Here is a 14,644-nt window from a genome sequence, read left to right on the forward strand (position 1 = left end):
ATGACCAGATTACATAGACACAGAACCTAGCAGAGAGTGCAGAATGTCACCCCTGATATACTTCTCTACAACTTTTCACACAGAGGAGAGCAGGAGCTTCTGGCACAGTGTCTATCAGTGTCTGTATAAACCAAGTTTCTGCCGTGTAGCTGAAATCAGTAAGGGGATAATATCAATATTACTTCCAAAGGTCCAAAACTTCAGCAACCACTATCTTGAGTATGGCCACTTTATGTTGTTTAAGTGAAAGTCCTTTCACTGGCCCCAGGCTACTAATGGAAGTTGACCAGGGTTCCAAACTTCTCCTCCATGCTGCCAAGAGGCTCTTACTTGGTACATGGTCTGGTGCTTCTGCACTCTATCAATGGCACGGTTGCAACGTGGGGTTCCCAGTCACTACCTGAGCCAGAATTGAGTCCCACTGGGAAACATCCCATGACAGTAGCCTGCTCCAGTTCTCTGGAAGCTCGATTCTAGGAGCGTTAGTATGTAGTAACAACAAAAGAGAATAAAAACACAAAATGAAAAGTAAATTTTACTATATTGTCCTGTGGGCACAAAAATAAATAAATTAAAGCGTCAACATCCTGAATGAGACTCTAGAACCATGATCCAGTGTCCCCCTAGAATGATAGAGCAATATTAATTGTGCACATACACTATATGTAATTTAAGTTTACGTATACAGTATCTCCACAATGTGGAAGATATTGGATTTTTTTTTTTTAAAGTTGTGCGGCTGCATGTTAGTGCACCAACTTTTACAGCACAGTTGGTATAAAGTAAACGGTATGTTTACTGTACTATTCAAGTGAAAAAGAGGCGTCATATGAAGGAGGATTACCTATCCTAATTGGGATAAAGTATAACAAAAAATACATTCAAATAATTTGAAACACACCTACTGTTCTATTTATTTTAACAGAAAGAGCCTTTAACAAGACATACACTATTCCGGTGTAATCACCACAAAGCATATTCCAATAATCTGAGCCAGTTATACTATGGTACTGTACATATATAAATGGAGAGAAAACAAAATATTTATAAAGACAATGTTATATCACAATTAGACTAAAGCAGAGTACACACTAGACGATATCCTGGACGATGTGCCCGATTCAGACACATCGTTCACAATATTGTCTAGTGTGTATGCACTATGTCGCTGACGATGCATGTTCTCGCACATCGTCCGTGACATCCTCCGTCCTAGGTCCGACAGGCGTTATCACCAACAAGGGCCGTGCGGCCCCTCCCCCCCACCGGCAAGTGTGTGTGCCAGCTTGCCGATGCCAGCCCTGCCGCAGGGTCCGTTGCTGACGACATCACGCTGGGTACACATCTTTTAATGTGTATCCAGCTTTAGGTATATTCCAATATTATGAACCACACCTACTAGGGTTGCAAAACAAAAGGTTCTGTCTAGCTGCTAAGGTCTTATATAGATTTCTGTTTTTCCTATGCACAAGCTATGGAGAAAAGGCAGCCATCATGGAAGAAGTGCTGCGTCAACCATGAGCCAGTGAGCCCAGCAAAAGTTATAAGTCAGGTGTCCTCTTAACTCTAGAATTATTTTGTTTTGTTACTATAGTGTTTACATGCATTTGACTAGGCAATACTGTACCTATTATATTCATGTTCCAAAACCTGCTACACATCAGACTGCAGTAAGTGTGTGGGTGGAGCAAAAATAAACTGTAGCTAAGTAGAACAGTACTTCCGCTCAACCAACCATTGAGTCGGTGTGTAGGCAAGCCTAAAGTGGGAGGGGCTATGGCAAGAAGGTGCACATCTCAGCAACTAAAGGTCAACAGCACAACAGTGATGTGAGCCTCTATTACAATGTAATATCAAATACACCTCTATACAGAAATGAGTTCACACATCTGACTTGATTCAGGCCATTATCATTTTGCTTTTTGCTGGATAAATCCATATTTACTAGTACACAACTGTATAGGTCTTCTGCATGGTGTCTTGACTACACAGCCTGTGTGAATGGAGATCAGCAAAATAAACTAGGGTCCTGTAATAAATCAGCAACTATTGATGTCAGTCTTGTGTAAGTAGTATAGTCTGACTCTGACAGGTACAATTTACCACAAGCAGTAGTCAAAACCGGTGTGTTATCCATCGCAATCAATTCTAACAAATAAAAGTCTTCTCATTAGTTCACATTAGTTAAGTGAATGATGGTTAAACTAAAATACAAGGGAACACCGCCTGAAGGTACTGTATATACTTTATATCCTACTGCATGAAGAAGCCTCTCTAGCTCTCTCCAGTCATTGTCAGCTAAGTATTCTAGACGTCTGCCTGTGAAAGGATTACCACACGGAGAACCTCTGCTCTCACATATTCATCTTTTCTCCAAAGAAAGAGAAAAAAAAAAAAATGTACTATGACTTTTACATCCGATTAGTTAATAACAGAACGGTGCTCATCAGAATATCAATAGGAACCAATAAGAGGAAAGCTATTCTGAAATAGTACATTCTGGGGTAATCTAAACAAAATCCAATCTTTATCTGCATTAAACATTCACATAGGTGTCATGTACACCTACCTATAACCACTGAACTAAATTGCTGTAAAATAAAGTGGAGAACTTGGTCACCAATATTAATTCCTTATAAGTATAAATATTAATTAACAATATAAGCAACTCTTCTAATAACTTTTAAAAAAATTGTGTTTTGCTTACCACAGTCGATGTCTGTTCTTTAGAAGTATGCAGATGTATGCGTCATCAATGTATTATTGGTTCAGTGTATATTAATACTGGTACATTGATATCGGTGTCTGTTCTGTAGAGGTATGCAGATGTATGCGTCATCAATGTATTATTGGTTCAGTGTATATTAATACTGGTACATTGATATCGGTGTCTGTTCTGTAGAGGTATGCAGATGTATGCGTCATCAATGTATCATTGGTTCAGTGTATATTGGTACATTAATTTGCTGAATTTTCTCAAGTTCGGTTATAATGTACAATAATGAACAATGTATAACAGCAAAGATAGGTCTTAAAATCGGAAATTTGGGTCTGTCTTGAAATACGCCATTAAATTATCCAAATCTATATCTCTGAATAGTCACTGAAATGGAGTGACAATTTTGGCTGTACAATGCCTTGCACCTGACTTCAACGCAGTATTTGGAGCAGCTATTGATCCGCGTTGCTGTATTGTAAATAGATATAGTGTATCAAATAGTTTCTAATGCAAATTACTTCAACTAATATCATTAAATGATCGAACAGATATCTCACTGATATAGTCAAATAGTCTGCAACAATGAAACTGTAAAACTGGATTCACTGTATAGATTGGTAACAAGTTGCTGCAGAGCTGATCCCTAATCTACCATGATGAAGATCTGTAAGCTTTTAAGGTCCTGTGCTGCAATATCTCAACCAAACCTCTCATTAAAATCAAGGAGGGATCAAAAACACCATCTTTCATTCATTGATTTACTATTTATACATGTAGCAGGCAGAAGAAGGTGCTTTGATGACCAAGTGGTGAGATGGCATAGGGCAGTGGACTGTAGGGAGCAGCTACTATGTTGGTGGACAAGTCTGACACGCTTCGCCGACGTATTGTGGACTTTTCCAAGGCTTCTGTGCACACAGTCAGCCTGCGCTCTTTCTGACTTCACGCTCCTGTAAATGCTCTGCATCAGCAGAGGCTCACTGCGAGCAGCTATTTTACATATATCCGGCCACTGTGCTTGGAACAGACATTTATATCGGGGCTGTTGTGAGTTGTTGCAGGACTAAAGAGGTAATTATCTTTGGAGTGTGAATATAACATACTACTGGCCTTACTTTCCATTGGGATTGATTATTGCAGACATGGAGCAGGTCTTCTAAAGAACATTCTTTAAAGTTGCTAACTGCATTGATTTAATTGTTGTTAATTATGATGTTTTGTGCTAAAGTTTCTAATCTTTGATATTTAGGGGGGAATTCAATTTGTTTTCGACCAATCGAAAAAAATACACAGACCGTTTTTAGGTCGAATTTACATTCGACCTATTCAATGCCTGTGCCGTTTTTTTCGACTGGTTCAAAAATCCGGCACTGTCAAAAAGCACATGTATCAGCGAATTTTCCGCTCATACACAGGTTTTGGCGAACTTGCAGGCGTTTTGGTTTCATTTTCGCCCATGCCGAATTCGACCAGTCAAAAAATGGCACTTAATTTAATACCCCCCAGGATCTGTTTGTACTGTGACTTTGCAGAGTAGAAGTTCTTATCGGCATTCTCAATATTAAATGTTTTTCTTCCTATGGTATTTCATTTCCTGATTATCCTTTAAGAAGCGCAGCCTCTGCCCGTTAAATGTTATAGTAATAGCATTCATACTTACAAGGAATTAATGAACATTGATGACCAAGATCTATTTTGCTAACTTAATTGATTATGAATAGGTTACATCTAGAGGAATTCTGAATAAACATTAGATTATATTCAGATTCACTCTACAGAGCCTAATTTCAGAATTTGTTTTTCTTTATATTTTCAGCAAACACTGGAGACACTCTGTACCACCTATACAAACGTTACATATTAACATAATAGTATTTGGTGGCCTCTTCGTACATTTTAAGCTTGGACTATGAAGCACTCTGACATGGCCCAGCTTCTACTTAACAACTGTTATTTCCACATCACAATACCTTATATAATACACAAAACTGAAGTAACACACTTTGAAAATTACATGCCTGCCCAAAAACACTGTACAAACTTCTGTCCTACTTTGTCCAATCCAAAGGATTACCTTTATAATAGTCCCAGGGAATTTGAATCAAGAGGGGGAAAAAGCCGATTTCCTTCTCTCTAAATATAAAAACTTAAAAATCATATTGCACATTTGAAATGGTAAAGAACAAAATATGTATTTCCTATTTATGTGGTTATTTACTATGATAAAACCAGTCAGGCAAATGCTTTAGTCCTCATCGGAACTGTCGGAGCTTTCATCTTTGGCCACTCTCCAGTTGGTCCTTCTGCTTTTCCTAGCTTCTATTTCGGAGTCTTTTTTGGATTTTGTTCTTCGATGATGATGATGATGTCTCTTGCTAGGTTTTTCAGTCCATTTTTCCTTATGATCCTCTGTTATGGGATCTTCAGTACTGCTCCTCTCGTTACTTGAAGAGTCACTATCTTGCCCAGAAGATGACGGCTGTTTTCTTCTGGTCTTTTTCCGAGTCTTTTTCTTGTGCTTGGACTTCTTTGGCTTCTCTACAGTGTCATCAGAACCATCACTTTCACTTGATGATTCTGTAGATTCCTCCTGCGCTTTCTTCCTCTTTTTCAACTTTTTGTGTGATCGTTTCTTCTGCTTTTTCTTATGCGTTTTCTTTGACCTCTTGCGTTTGCGGGACTCTTGTTCCTTCTGAGCTTTGTGCCTTGATTTCTCTTGTCCAATGGATTTATTTTTGTTTCCCTTTCCATCACCAGCACTGCCAGAATGAAGAAATAACATGGTCTTAAAATAACAAAATAGACTGTTAACTGTTTCACGTAGGGGTCAATTCAATTACAAGCGAAGTGCAGTTCAACATTGCTGCAATGCTCGGATGTGCGCATATTTGCCATATACGGTATCTACTACATCTCAAGTTTTCCTGTGCACTTCTATGGGGTATGAAGAAAAAAAAACTTGCTATGTTGCAAGGCACTATGGGGGGTGTTCCATTAGTGCCTTAGGTTGAATTTACATTCGACCTATTCAATGCCCGTGCCGTTTTTTCTACTGGTCATAAAATCCGGCACTGGCGAAAAACTACGTGTATCGGCAAATTTGCGGCAGATACATGTTTTGGCATGTTCGCCCATTTTTGGCGCAATTTTCACCCATGCAGATTCGAAAAAAAAAGTGAAACGGCATGGGCGAAAATCGTTTAAAAACGGGCAATTGAATACCATGTGTCGAATTAGTGCAATTTTTTCGACCAGTCAAAAAAAAGGCACTTAATTGAATACCCCCCATATGGACCTTTCCATGACAATGCGTGTAATCGCCCCCTAAATGTGACGGCTGAGACAAATGCCACATATTTTCTACAATGAAAGAGATATATCAACATTTACAAGCATGTAATCACACAGAAGTAATAAAAGCTGAAGGTATCCCTTTATTATAGTATATCTCAAAATAGTTTTGATTGTTAGAAAATAAACTTTTTATCCCCAAAAATTATTTTACATCTACAGATAGAGCCGCACTCATCTGAGGCGGCTCTATCGTAGGCGTGCACTCTGTCCACCTAGTCACACTGGGAGTGCACAGAGACGCTCCCATTCTGAGTGTCTCCGCCCGGACGCCTGCACCCACCCAGACGGAGACGCACTTCATTCAAGTGAATGGGGCGTGTCGCGGGTGCCGGCGCCCAGCGACGCTCTCGGCGTCGGGCGCGCCTAGTCACAGACGCTGTATATATACAAATATTAGTTGTAGCTGGTTCATGCAGAACAAAACTTATAGCTTTGGTTTAGTTTCTTTTAATGCACACACACACACACACACACACACACACACACACAAATACAGGGATCCACGGTCTGTGCCACTGTGCCATAATGACATTATACAGATGTGTCCTCATACAACAAGCTTCAATACGCCATGTCACGCTAGATGCCTGGTGCGAGTGAGCCACCACGTCCCGTGCTGCATTGCTAGCACCAGGCACATTACCGGAATAGTCACCTTAGTCACAATGCAATACATCTAATGTAATATATCTGTGTGCGATGGAGTCTGTACACATAGCACAATAGAACTTGGCATAGAAAAAAGCCACAGCCACTGCATAGTAACAAAAAAAAAAAAAACGCACGGCACTAGCAGAGTTGCACAGGACCTGGCGTGGCGCACCTGCAGCAATACTCTATGAGAACACTTCTGTTACTTAACAATCCATCACACCCCAAATTCACTCTACATACCTGTCTGTATCAAATTCTTCAGGATACAGTTCTTTATACCCACTATGACCCCACCTGGAAAGAAAAAAAAACGAGTTTTATGGTAAGAACTTACCTTTGTTAAAACTCTTTCTGCGAGGTACACTGGGCTCCACAAGGATTGGACAATGGGGTGTAGAGTAGGATCTTGATCTGAGGCACCAACAGGCTCAAAGCTTTGACTGTTCCCAGAATGCACAGCGCCGCCTCCTATATCACCCCGCCTCCCAGCACAGGAGCTCAGTTTTTAGTTAACCAGCAGAATGCAGTAGAAGGAAAAGAGACGACAACGGTTAGTAGCCACATACACCACACTCTCACGACAGGAGAAGTGTCAGCGGCTAATGCCATATCAACCCGAAGAAGCTAAGTGCGTCAGGGTGGGCGCCTTGTGGAGCCCAGTGTACCTCGCAGAAAGAGTTTTAACAAAGGTAAGTTCTTACCATAAAACTCGTTTTCTGCTGCGGGGTAAACTGGGCTCCACAAGGATTAGACAATGGGGATGTCCTAAAGTAGTTCCTTATGGGAGGGGACGCACTGTAGCGGGCACAAGAACCCGGCGTCCAAAGGAAGCATCCTGGGAAGCAGCAGTATCGAAGGCATAGAACCTTATGAACGTGTTCCAAGAGGACCACGTAGCCGCCTTGCACAATTGATCAGGGGTCGCACCACGTTGGGCCGCCCAAGAAGGTCCAACAGACCGAGTAGAATGGGCCGTAATGTGAGCAGGAGCCGACAGACCAGTCCTCACATAAGCATGTGCAATCACCATTCTAATCCATATGGCCAGAGTTTGCTTGTGAGCAGGCCAGCCACATTTGTGAAATCTAAACAAAACAAAGAGAATCAGATTTTCGAATAGTAGCAGTTCTCTTCACATAGATACGGAGAGCCCGTACCACATCCAAAGACCGCTCTTTGGGAGACAAATCAGGAGAGACAAAGGCCGGAACCACAATCTCCTGATTAAGGTGGAACGAAGAAACCACCTTAGGTAAATATCCGGGACGAGTCCTAAGAACCGCCCTGTCACGGTGAAAAATCAGATATGGGGAACTACAAGACAAGGCACCCAGATCCGACACTCTTCTAGCAGAGGCAATAGCCAGCAAGAACACCACCTTAAGGGAAAGCCACTTAAGGTCAGCTGAACCAAGAGGTTCAAATGGAGGCTCCTGCAACGCCTCCAAAACCACCGACAAGTCCCAAGGAGCCACAGGCTCCTAGGGAGGTTAGATACGCAATACACCCTGAGTGAAAGTATGAACATCAGGTAAAGTCGCAATTTTTCTCTGAAACCACACCGACAAGGCAGAAATATGAACCTTGAGGGAGGCCAGACGCAGGCCTAAATCTAGGCCTTGCTGCAGAAAAGCCAAAAGTTTGGCTGTACTAAACTTGGAAGCATCATAATTGTTAGATGCGCACCAAACAAAGTAGGAATGCTAGACCCTATGATAAAGCCGAGCAGAAGCCGGTTTCCGGGCCCGCAACATAGTTTTAATGACCCCTTCAGAAAACCCTTTAGCCCTCAAGACGGGAGCTTCAAGAGCCACGCCGTCAAAGATAGCCGGGCTAAGTCCTGGTAGACACAGGGGCCCTGAACGAGGAGGTCTTGGCGTTGTGGAAGTAGAATTAGACGCTCTGACGATAGGCCCTGCAGGTCTGAGAACCAGTGCCGTCTGGGCCACGCTGGAGCTATGAGAAGCAGATTTCCTTTTTCTTGCTTGAACTTCCGAATTACCCTGGGCAGGAGTGACACCGGAGGGAACACATACGGCAGCCGAAACCTCCACGAATGCTGCTTGAGGATCCCTTGTCCTTGCTCCGAAGACCGGAACCTTGTGATTGTGTCGAGACGCCATCAGATCCACGTCTGGAAGACCCCACTTTTCCACTAGGAGTTCTGGATGGAGGCCCCACTCGCCGGAATGCACGTCCTGACGACTGAGAAAGTCCACTTCCCAATTCAGGACTCCAGGAATGAATATTGCCGATATGGCCGGTAGATGGCGTTCCGCCCAATGTAGAATCCGTGAGACTTCCTTCAATGCCAAACGGCTTTGAGTGCCGCCTTGATGATTTATGTAAGCCACTGTGGTGGCGTTGTCCGACTGTACTTGAACAGGACGGTTCTGAATTAAATGCTGGGCCAGGTTCAACGCATTGAAGACCGCCCGCAATTCCAGAATGTTGATCGAGAGCAGAGATTCCTCCTTGGTTCACCGACCCTGAAGGGAGTGTTGCTCCAGCACCGCGCCCCAACCTCTTAGACTGGCATCTGTCGTCAACAGGACCCAGTTGGATATCCAGAAGGGACGACCCCTGCACAATTGTTGGTCCCGGAGCCACCAGTGTAGCGACAGACGGACCTCCGGAGTCAAGAAGATCATTTGAGACCTGATCCGGTGAGGCAGGCCGTCCCACTTGGCTAGAACCAGCCTCTGGAGGGGGCGAGAATGGAATTGAGCATACTCCACCATGTCGAATGCTGATACCATTAGGCCCAGCACCTGCATTGCCGAATGTATCGACACTTGCGACGAGAAAGGAAGCAACGAATCCTGTCCTGAATCTTCAGGACTTTCTCCTGAGACAAGAACAACCTCTGGTTGTGAGTGTCCAACAACGCTCCCAGGTGCACCATGCTCTGAGCAGGGACCAGGGAGGATTTCTTCCAGTTGATGAGCCACCCGTGGGCTTGTAGAAACTGGACCCGTCATATCCAGATGACGCAGGAGAAGTTCTGGGGAATTTGCCAGGATTAACAAGTCGTCCAGATACGGCAATATCCTGACCCCTTGACAGCGGAGTACCACCGTCATCACCGCCATAACTTTGGTTACGACTCGCGGAGCCGTTGTTAAACCAAAAGGTAACGCCCGAAACTGGTAATGTAGGTTACCAATAGCGAACCTCAGGTATTGTTGATGTGACACTGCTATAGGAATATGCAGGTAAGCATCCTGTATGTCCAGGGAGACCATGTAGTCCTGAGGTTCCAAGGCCAGAACTATAGAGCGAAGGGATTCCATACGGAACTTGGAAACCTTCACAAACCTGTTCAATGCCTTGAGGTTGAGAATGGGCCGGGAGGACCAATTCGGTTTCGGGACTAGAAACAGCGGAGAATAGTACCCCCGGCCCCTCTGAGCAAGAGGCACCTGTACTACGACTCCTGTATCCAGGAGGGTCTGTACCACCGAGTGTAGAGGTTTTGCCTTTGTCTGGTCCAAAGGGACGTCTGTCTGGCAAAATCGATGAGGGGGTCGGTATTTGAAGGCTATGGCGTAACCTCGAGTGACGACTTCCCGTATCCAGGCATCTGAAGTGGTCTTCAACCATTCCTGGGTATACCCTAGAAGCCAGCCCCCCACCCTGGGATCCCCCCGGGGGAGGCCCGCCCCGTCATGCGGCAGGCTCATCGGTCTTGGCAGCTGGCTGACGGGCAGCCCAGGCTCTTTTGGGCTTCGGCTTACCAGGTTTGGAAGTGCGGGCCTGCTTATGGTACGTCTGACCTTTTGCTTTACCTGAAGGACAAAAGGGGCGAAAGGACGTACCTTTAGCCTTCGACACAGAAAGAGCGTTATTAGGCAGACAGGCAGTTTTGGCAGTAGCCAAGTCAGCCACAATCTTATTTAAGTCCTCCCCAAACAGAATATCTCCCTTGAAAGGGAGTACCTGCAGGGTTTTTCTTGAGTCCAGATCCACAGACCAGGATCTCAGCCACAATATCCGGCGAGCCAGGACTGAAGTAGTAGAGGCCTTGGCTGCTAGGATACCGGCATCAGAAGCCGCCTCTTTAATATATCGAGAAGCTGTGACAATATATGACAAGCATTGTCTAGCAGGGTCAGAAGAGATTTCAGCTTCTAACTCCAAGGCCCATGCTTCAATAGCCTCTGCAGCCCATGTAGCTGCAATAGTGGGCCTTTGTGCAGCACCCGTGAGGGTGTAAATCGCTTTCAGACAACCCTCCACACGTTTATCCGTAGGCTCTTTTAGAGACGTGACGGTAGTGACAGGTAGAGCCGAGGAAACCACCATCCTAGCCACATGTGAGTCTACTGGAGGAGGAGTTTCCCAATTTTTAGACAGCTCTGGCGCGAGGGGATAGCGAGCCAGCATCTTCTTTTGAGGCACAAACTTCGTACCCGGGTTTTCCCAGGGTTCCTGACATATATCCACTAGGTGGTCAGAGTGAGGTAAAACTTGCTTAACCACCTTCTAACGCTTGAACCTATCTGGTTTCTTAGGAGGGACGGATGGCTCGGGATCATCCGTAATCTGCAGAATTAACTCAATAGCCTCAAAAAGATCAGGAACATCCACATGTGAACTACCCTCCCCATCAGCCGTATCTGAGTCAGAACCTGAGGGGTCAGTATATGTGCAGTCTTCATCAGACGAGGTGTCAGTGACAGCAGTGGATTGTGAGGAGATAAGCGCTCGCTTAGAGGACCTCTTGGACTTAGGCGAGCGTTGGTCAGACTGCTTAGTAGTCAAGGACTGGTTCAACTTCTTTAATTGAGCAGATAAATCGTCCGCCCATGGCGGGTTAGCTGCAGGGACCACATACGGTTGTAAAGGCATTGGGGGTCCCATAGGGGGAGTTAGTTTATGAACTAGCGTATGGAAAAGCGTGGAAAAAGCGGCCCACAGTGGGTCAGTATTTGCCTCCTTTGCCACAGTCCCACTGGGAGGCAAGGAGCCCCCAGAACCAGAGCCCACAGCTGCTATATTCTCCTCATGTGGCCCCGTGGCGTCAGCAACACCGGCAGTGTGTTCAGCCCCAGAACCGTTACCCTCAGAAGCAGACAAGATATAACTTGCAGTATGAGGTTAACACAGTACAATTATCAGCAGCACTATACCTCTGAACCCAAAACCCTGCGCAGTGTAGTCAGCACTAGCAGAGATAAAGGAGAGATATGGTGACTAAATCACAGAGAAAAAATAAGAATTTACTTACCGATAATTCTATTTCTCGGAGTCCGTAGTGGATGCTGGGGTTCCTGAAAGGACCATGGGGAATAGCGGCTCCGCAGGAGACAGGGCACAAAAAGTAAAGCTTTAGGATCAGGTGGTGTGCACTGGCTCCTCCCCCTATGACCCTCCTCCAAGCCTCAGTTAGGATACTGTGCCCGGACGAGCGTACACAATAAGGAAGGATTTATGAATCCCGGGTAAGACTCATACCAGCCACACCAATCACACTGTACAACCTGTGATCTGAACCCAGTTAACAGTATGATAACAGCGGAGCCTCTGAAAGATGGCTCACAACAATAATAACCCGATTTTTGTAACTATGTACAAGTATTGCAGATAATCCGCACTTGGGATGGGCGCCCAGCATCCACTACGGACTCCGAGAAATAGAATTATCGGTAAGTAAATTCTTATTTTCTCTATCGTCCTAGTGGATGCTGGGGTTCCTGAAAGGACCATGGGGATTATACCAAAGCTCCCAAACGGGCGGGAGAGTGCGGATGACTCTGCAGCACCGAATGAGAGAACTCCAGGTCCTCCTTAGCCAGGTTATCAAATTTGTAGGATTTTACAAACGTGTTTGCCCCTGACTAAATAGCCGCTCGGCAAAGTTGTAAAGCCGAGACCCCTCGGGCAGCCGCCCAAGATGAGCCCACCTTCCTTGTGGAATGGGCATTTACATATTTTGGCTGTGGCAGGCCTGCCACAGAATGTGCAAGCTGAATTGTATTACACATCCAACTAGCAAAAGTCTGCTTAGAAGCAAGAGCACCCAGTTTGTTGGGTGCATACAGGATAACAGCAAGTCAGTTTTCCTGACTCCAGCCGTCCTGGAACCTATATTTTCAGGGCCCTGACCACATCTAGCAACTTGGAGTCCTCCAAGTCCCTAGTAGGCGCAAGACACCACAATAAGCTGGTTCAGGTGAAACACTGACACCACCTTAGGGAGAGAACTGGGGACGAGTCCGCAGCGCTGCCCTGTCCGAATGGACAAACAGATATGGGCTTTTTTGAGAAAAAAACCACCAATTTGACACTCGCCTGGTCCAGGCCAGGTCCAAGAGCCTGTTCACTTTTCATGTGAGATGCTTCAAATCCACAGATTTGACTGGTTTTAAACCAATGTGTTTTGAGGAATCCCAGAACTACGTTGAGATCCCACAGTGCCACTGGAGGCACAAAAGGGGGTTGTATATGCAATACTCCCTTGACAAACTTCTGGACTTCAGGAACTGAAGCCAATTCTTTCTGGAAGAAAAATCGACAGGGCCGAAATTTGAACCTTAATGGACCCCAATTTGAGGCCCATAGACACTCCTGTTTGCAGGAAATGCAGGAATCGACCGAGTTGAAATTTCTTCGTGGGGCCTTCCTGGCCTCACACCACGCAACATATTTTCGCCACATGTGGTGATAATGTTGTGCGGTCACCTCCTTTCTGGCTTTGACCAGGGTAGGAATGACCTCTTCCGGAATGCCTTTTCCCTTAGGATCCGGCGTTCCACCGCCATGCCGTCAAACGCAGCTGCGGTAAGTCTTGGAACAGACATGGTACTTGCTGAAACAAGTCCCTTCTTAGCGGCAGAGGCCATAAGTCCTCTGTGAGCATCTCTTGAAGTTCCGGGTACCAAGTCCTTCTTGGCCAATCCGGAGCCATGAGTATAGTTCTTACTCCTCTACGTCTTATAATTCTCAGTACCTTAGGTATGAAAAGCAGAGGATGGAACACATACACCGACTGGTACACCCACGGTGTTACCAGAACGTCCACAGCTATTGCCTGAGGGTCTCTTAACCTGGCGCAATACCTGTCCCGTTTTTTGTTCAGACGGGACGCCATCATGTCCACCTTTGGTAATTCCCAACGGTTTACAATTATGTGGAAAACTTCCCCATGAAGTTCCCACTCTGCCGGGTGGAGGTCGTGCCTACTGAGGAAGTCTGCTTCCCAGTTTCCATTCCCGGAATGAAACACTGCTGACAGTGCTATCACATGATTTTCCACCCAGCGAAAAGTCCTTGCAGTTTTTGCCACTGCCCTCCTGCTTCTTGTGCCGCCCTGTCTATTTACGTGGGCGACTGCCGTGATGTTTTATCCCACTGGATCAATACCGGCTGACCTTGAAGCAGAGGTCTTGCTAAGCTTAGAGCATTATAAATTTACCCTTAGCTATATTTATGTGGAGAAAAGTCTCCAGACTTGATCACACTCCCTGGAAATTTTTTCCTTGTGTGACTGCTCCCCAGCCTCTCGGGCTGGCCTCCGTGGTCACCAACATCCAAAACTGAATGCCGAATCTGCGGCCCTCTAGAAGATGAGCACTCTGTAACCACCACAGGAGAGACACCCTTGTCCTTGGATATAGGGTTATCCGCTGATGCATCTGAAGATGCGATCCGGACCATTTGTCCAGCAGATCCCACTGAAAAGTTCTTGCATGAAATCTGCCGACTGGAATTGCTTCGAAGGAAGTCACCATTTTTTTACCATGGCCCTTGTGCAATGATGCACTGATTTTAGGAGGTTCCTGACTAGCTCGGATAACTCCCTGGCTTTCTCTTCCGGGAGAAACACCTTTTTCTGGACTGTGTCCAGAATCATCCCTAAGCACAGGAGACTTGTTGTCGGGATCAGCTGCGATTTTGGAATATTTAGAATCCACC

General features: G+C 45.3%; 1 protein-coding gene across 6 annotated transcripts in view; it reads right to left on the reverse strand.

The window, feature by feature from the left end:
* Positions 1-886: 886 nt before the first annotated feature.
* The window catches only part of NKAPD1 (NKAP domain containing 1), a 54,074-nt gene continuing 40,316 nt past the window's right edge, over positions 887-14,644 (reverse strand). For all 6 annotated transcript variants that reach the window (XM_063943237.1, XM_063943235.1, XM_063943236.1 and 3 more), the window contains 2 exons: positions 6,968-7,021; positions 887-5,478 (listed from right to left, as the gene is read on the reverse strand). In XM_063943237.1, coding sequence (XP_063799307.1) covers positions 4,965-5,478; positions 6,968-7,021 — 568 coding nt within the window. In that variant the 3' untranslated portion in view covers positions 887-4,964. The remainder of the gene's footprint in view (positions 5,479-6,967; positions 7,022-14,644) is intronic.

The sequence above is a fragment of the Pseudophryne corroboree genome, chromosome 10, assembly GCF_028390025.1.
Source record: "Pseudophryne corroboree isolate aPseCor3 chromosome 10, aPseCor3.hap2, whole genome shotgun sequence".
Classification (NCBI taxonomy): domain Eukaryota; kingdom Metazoa; phylum Chordata; class Amphibia; order Anura; family Myobatrachidae; genus Pseudophryne; species Pseudophryne corroboree.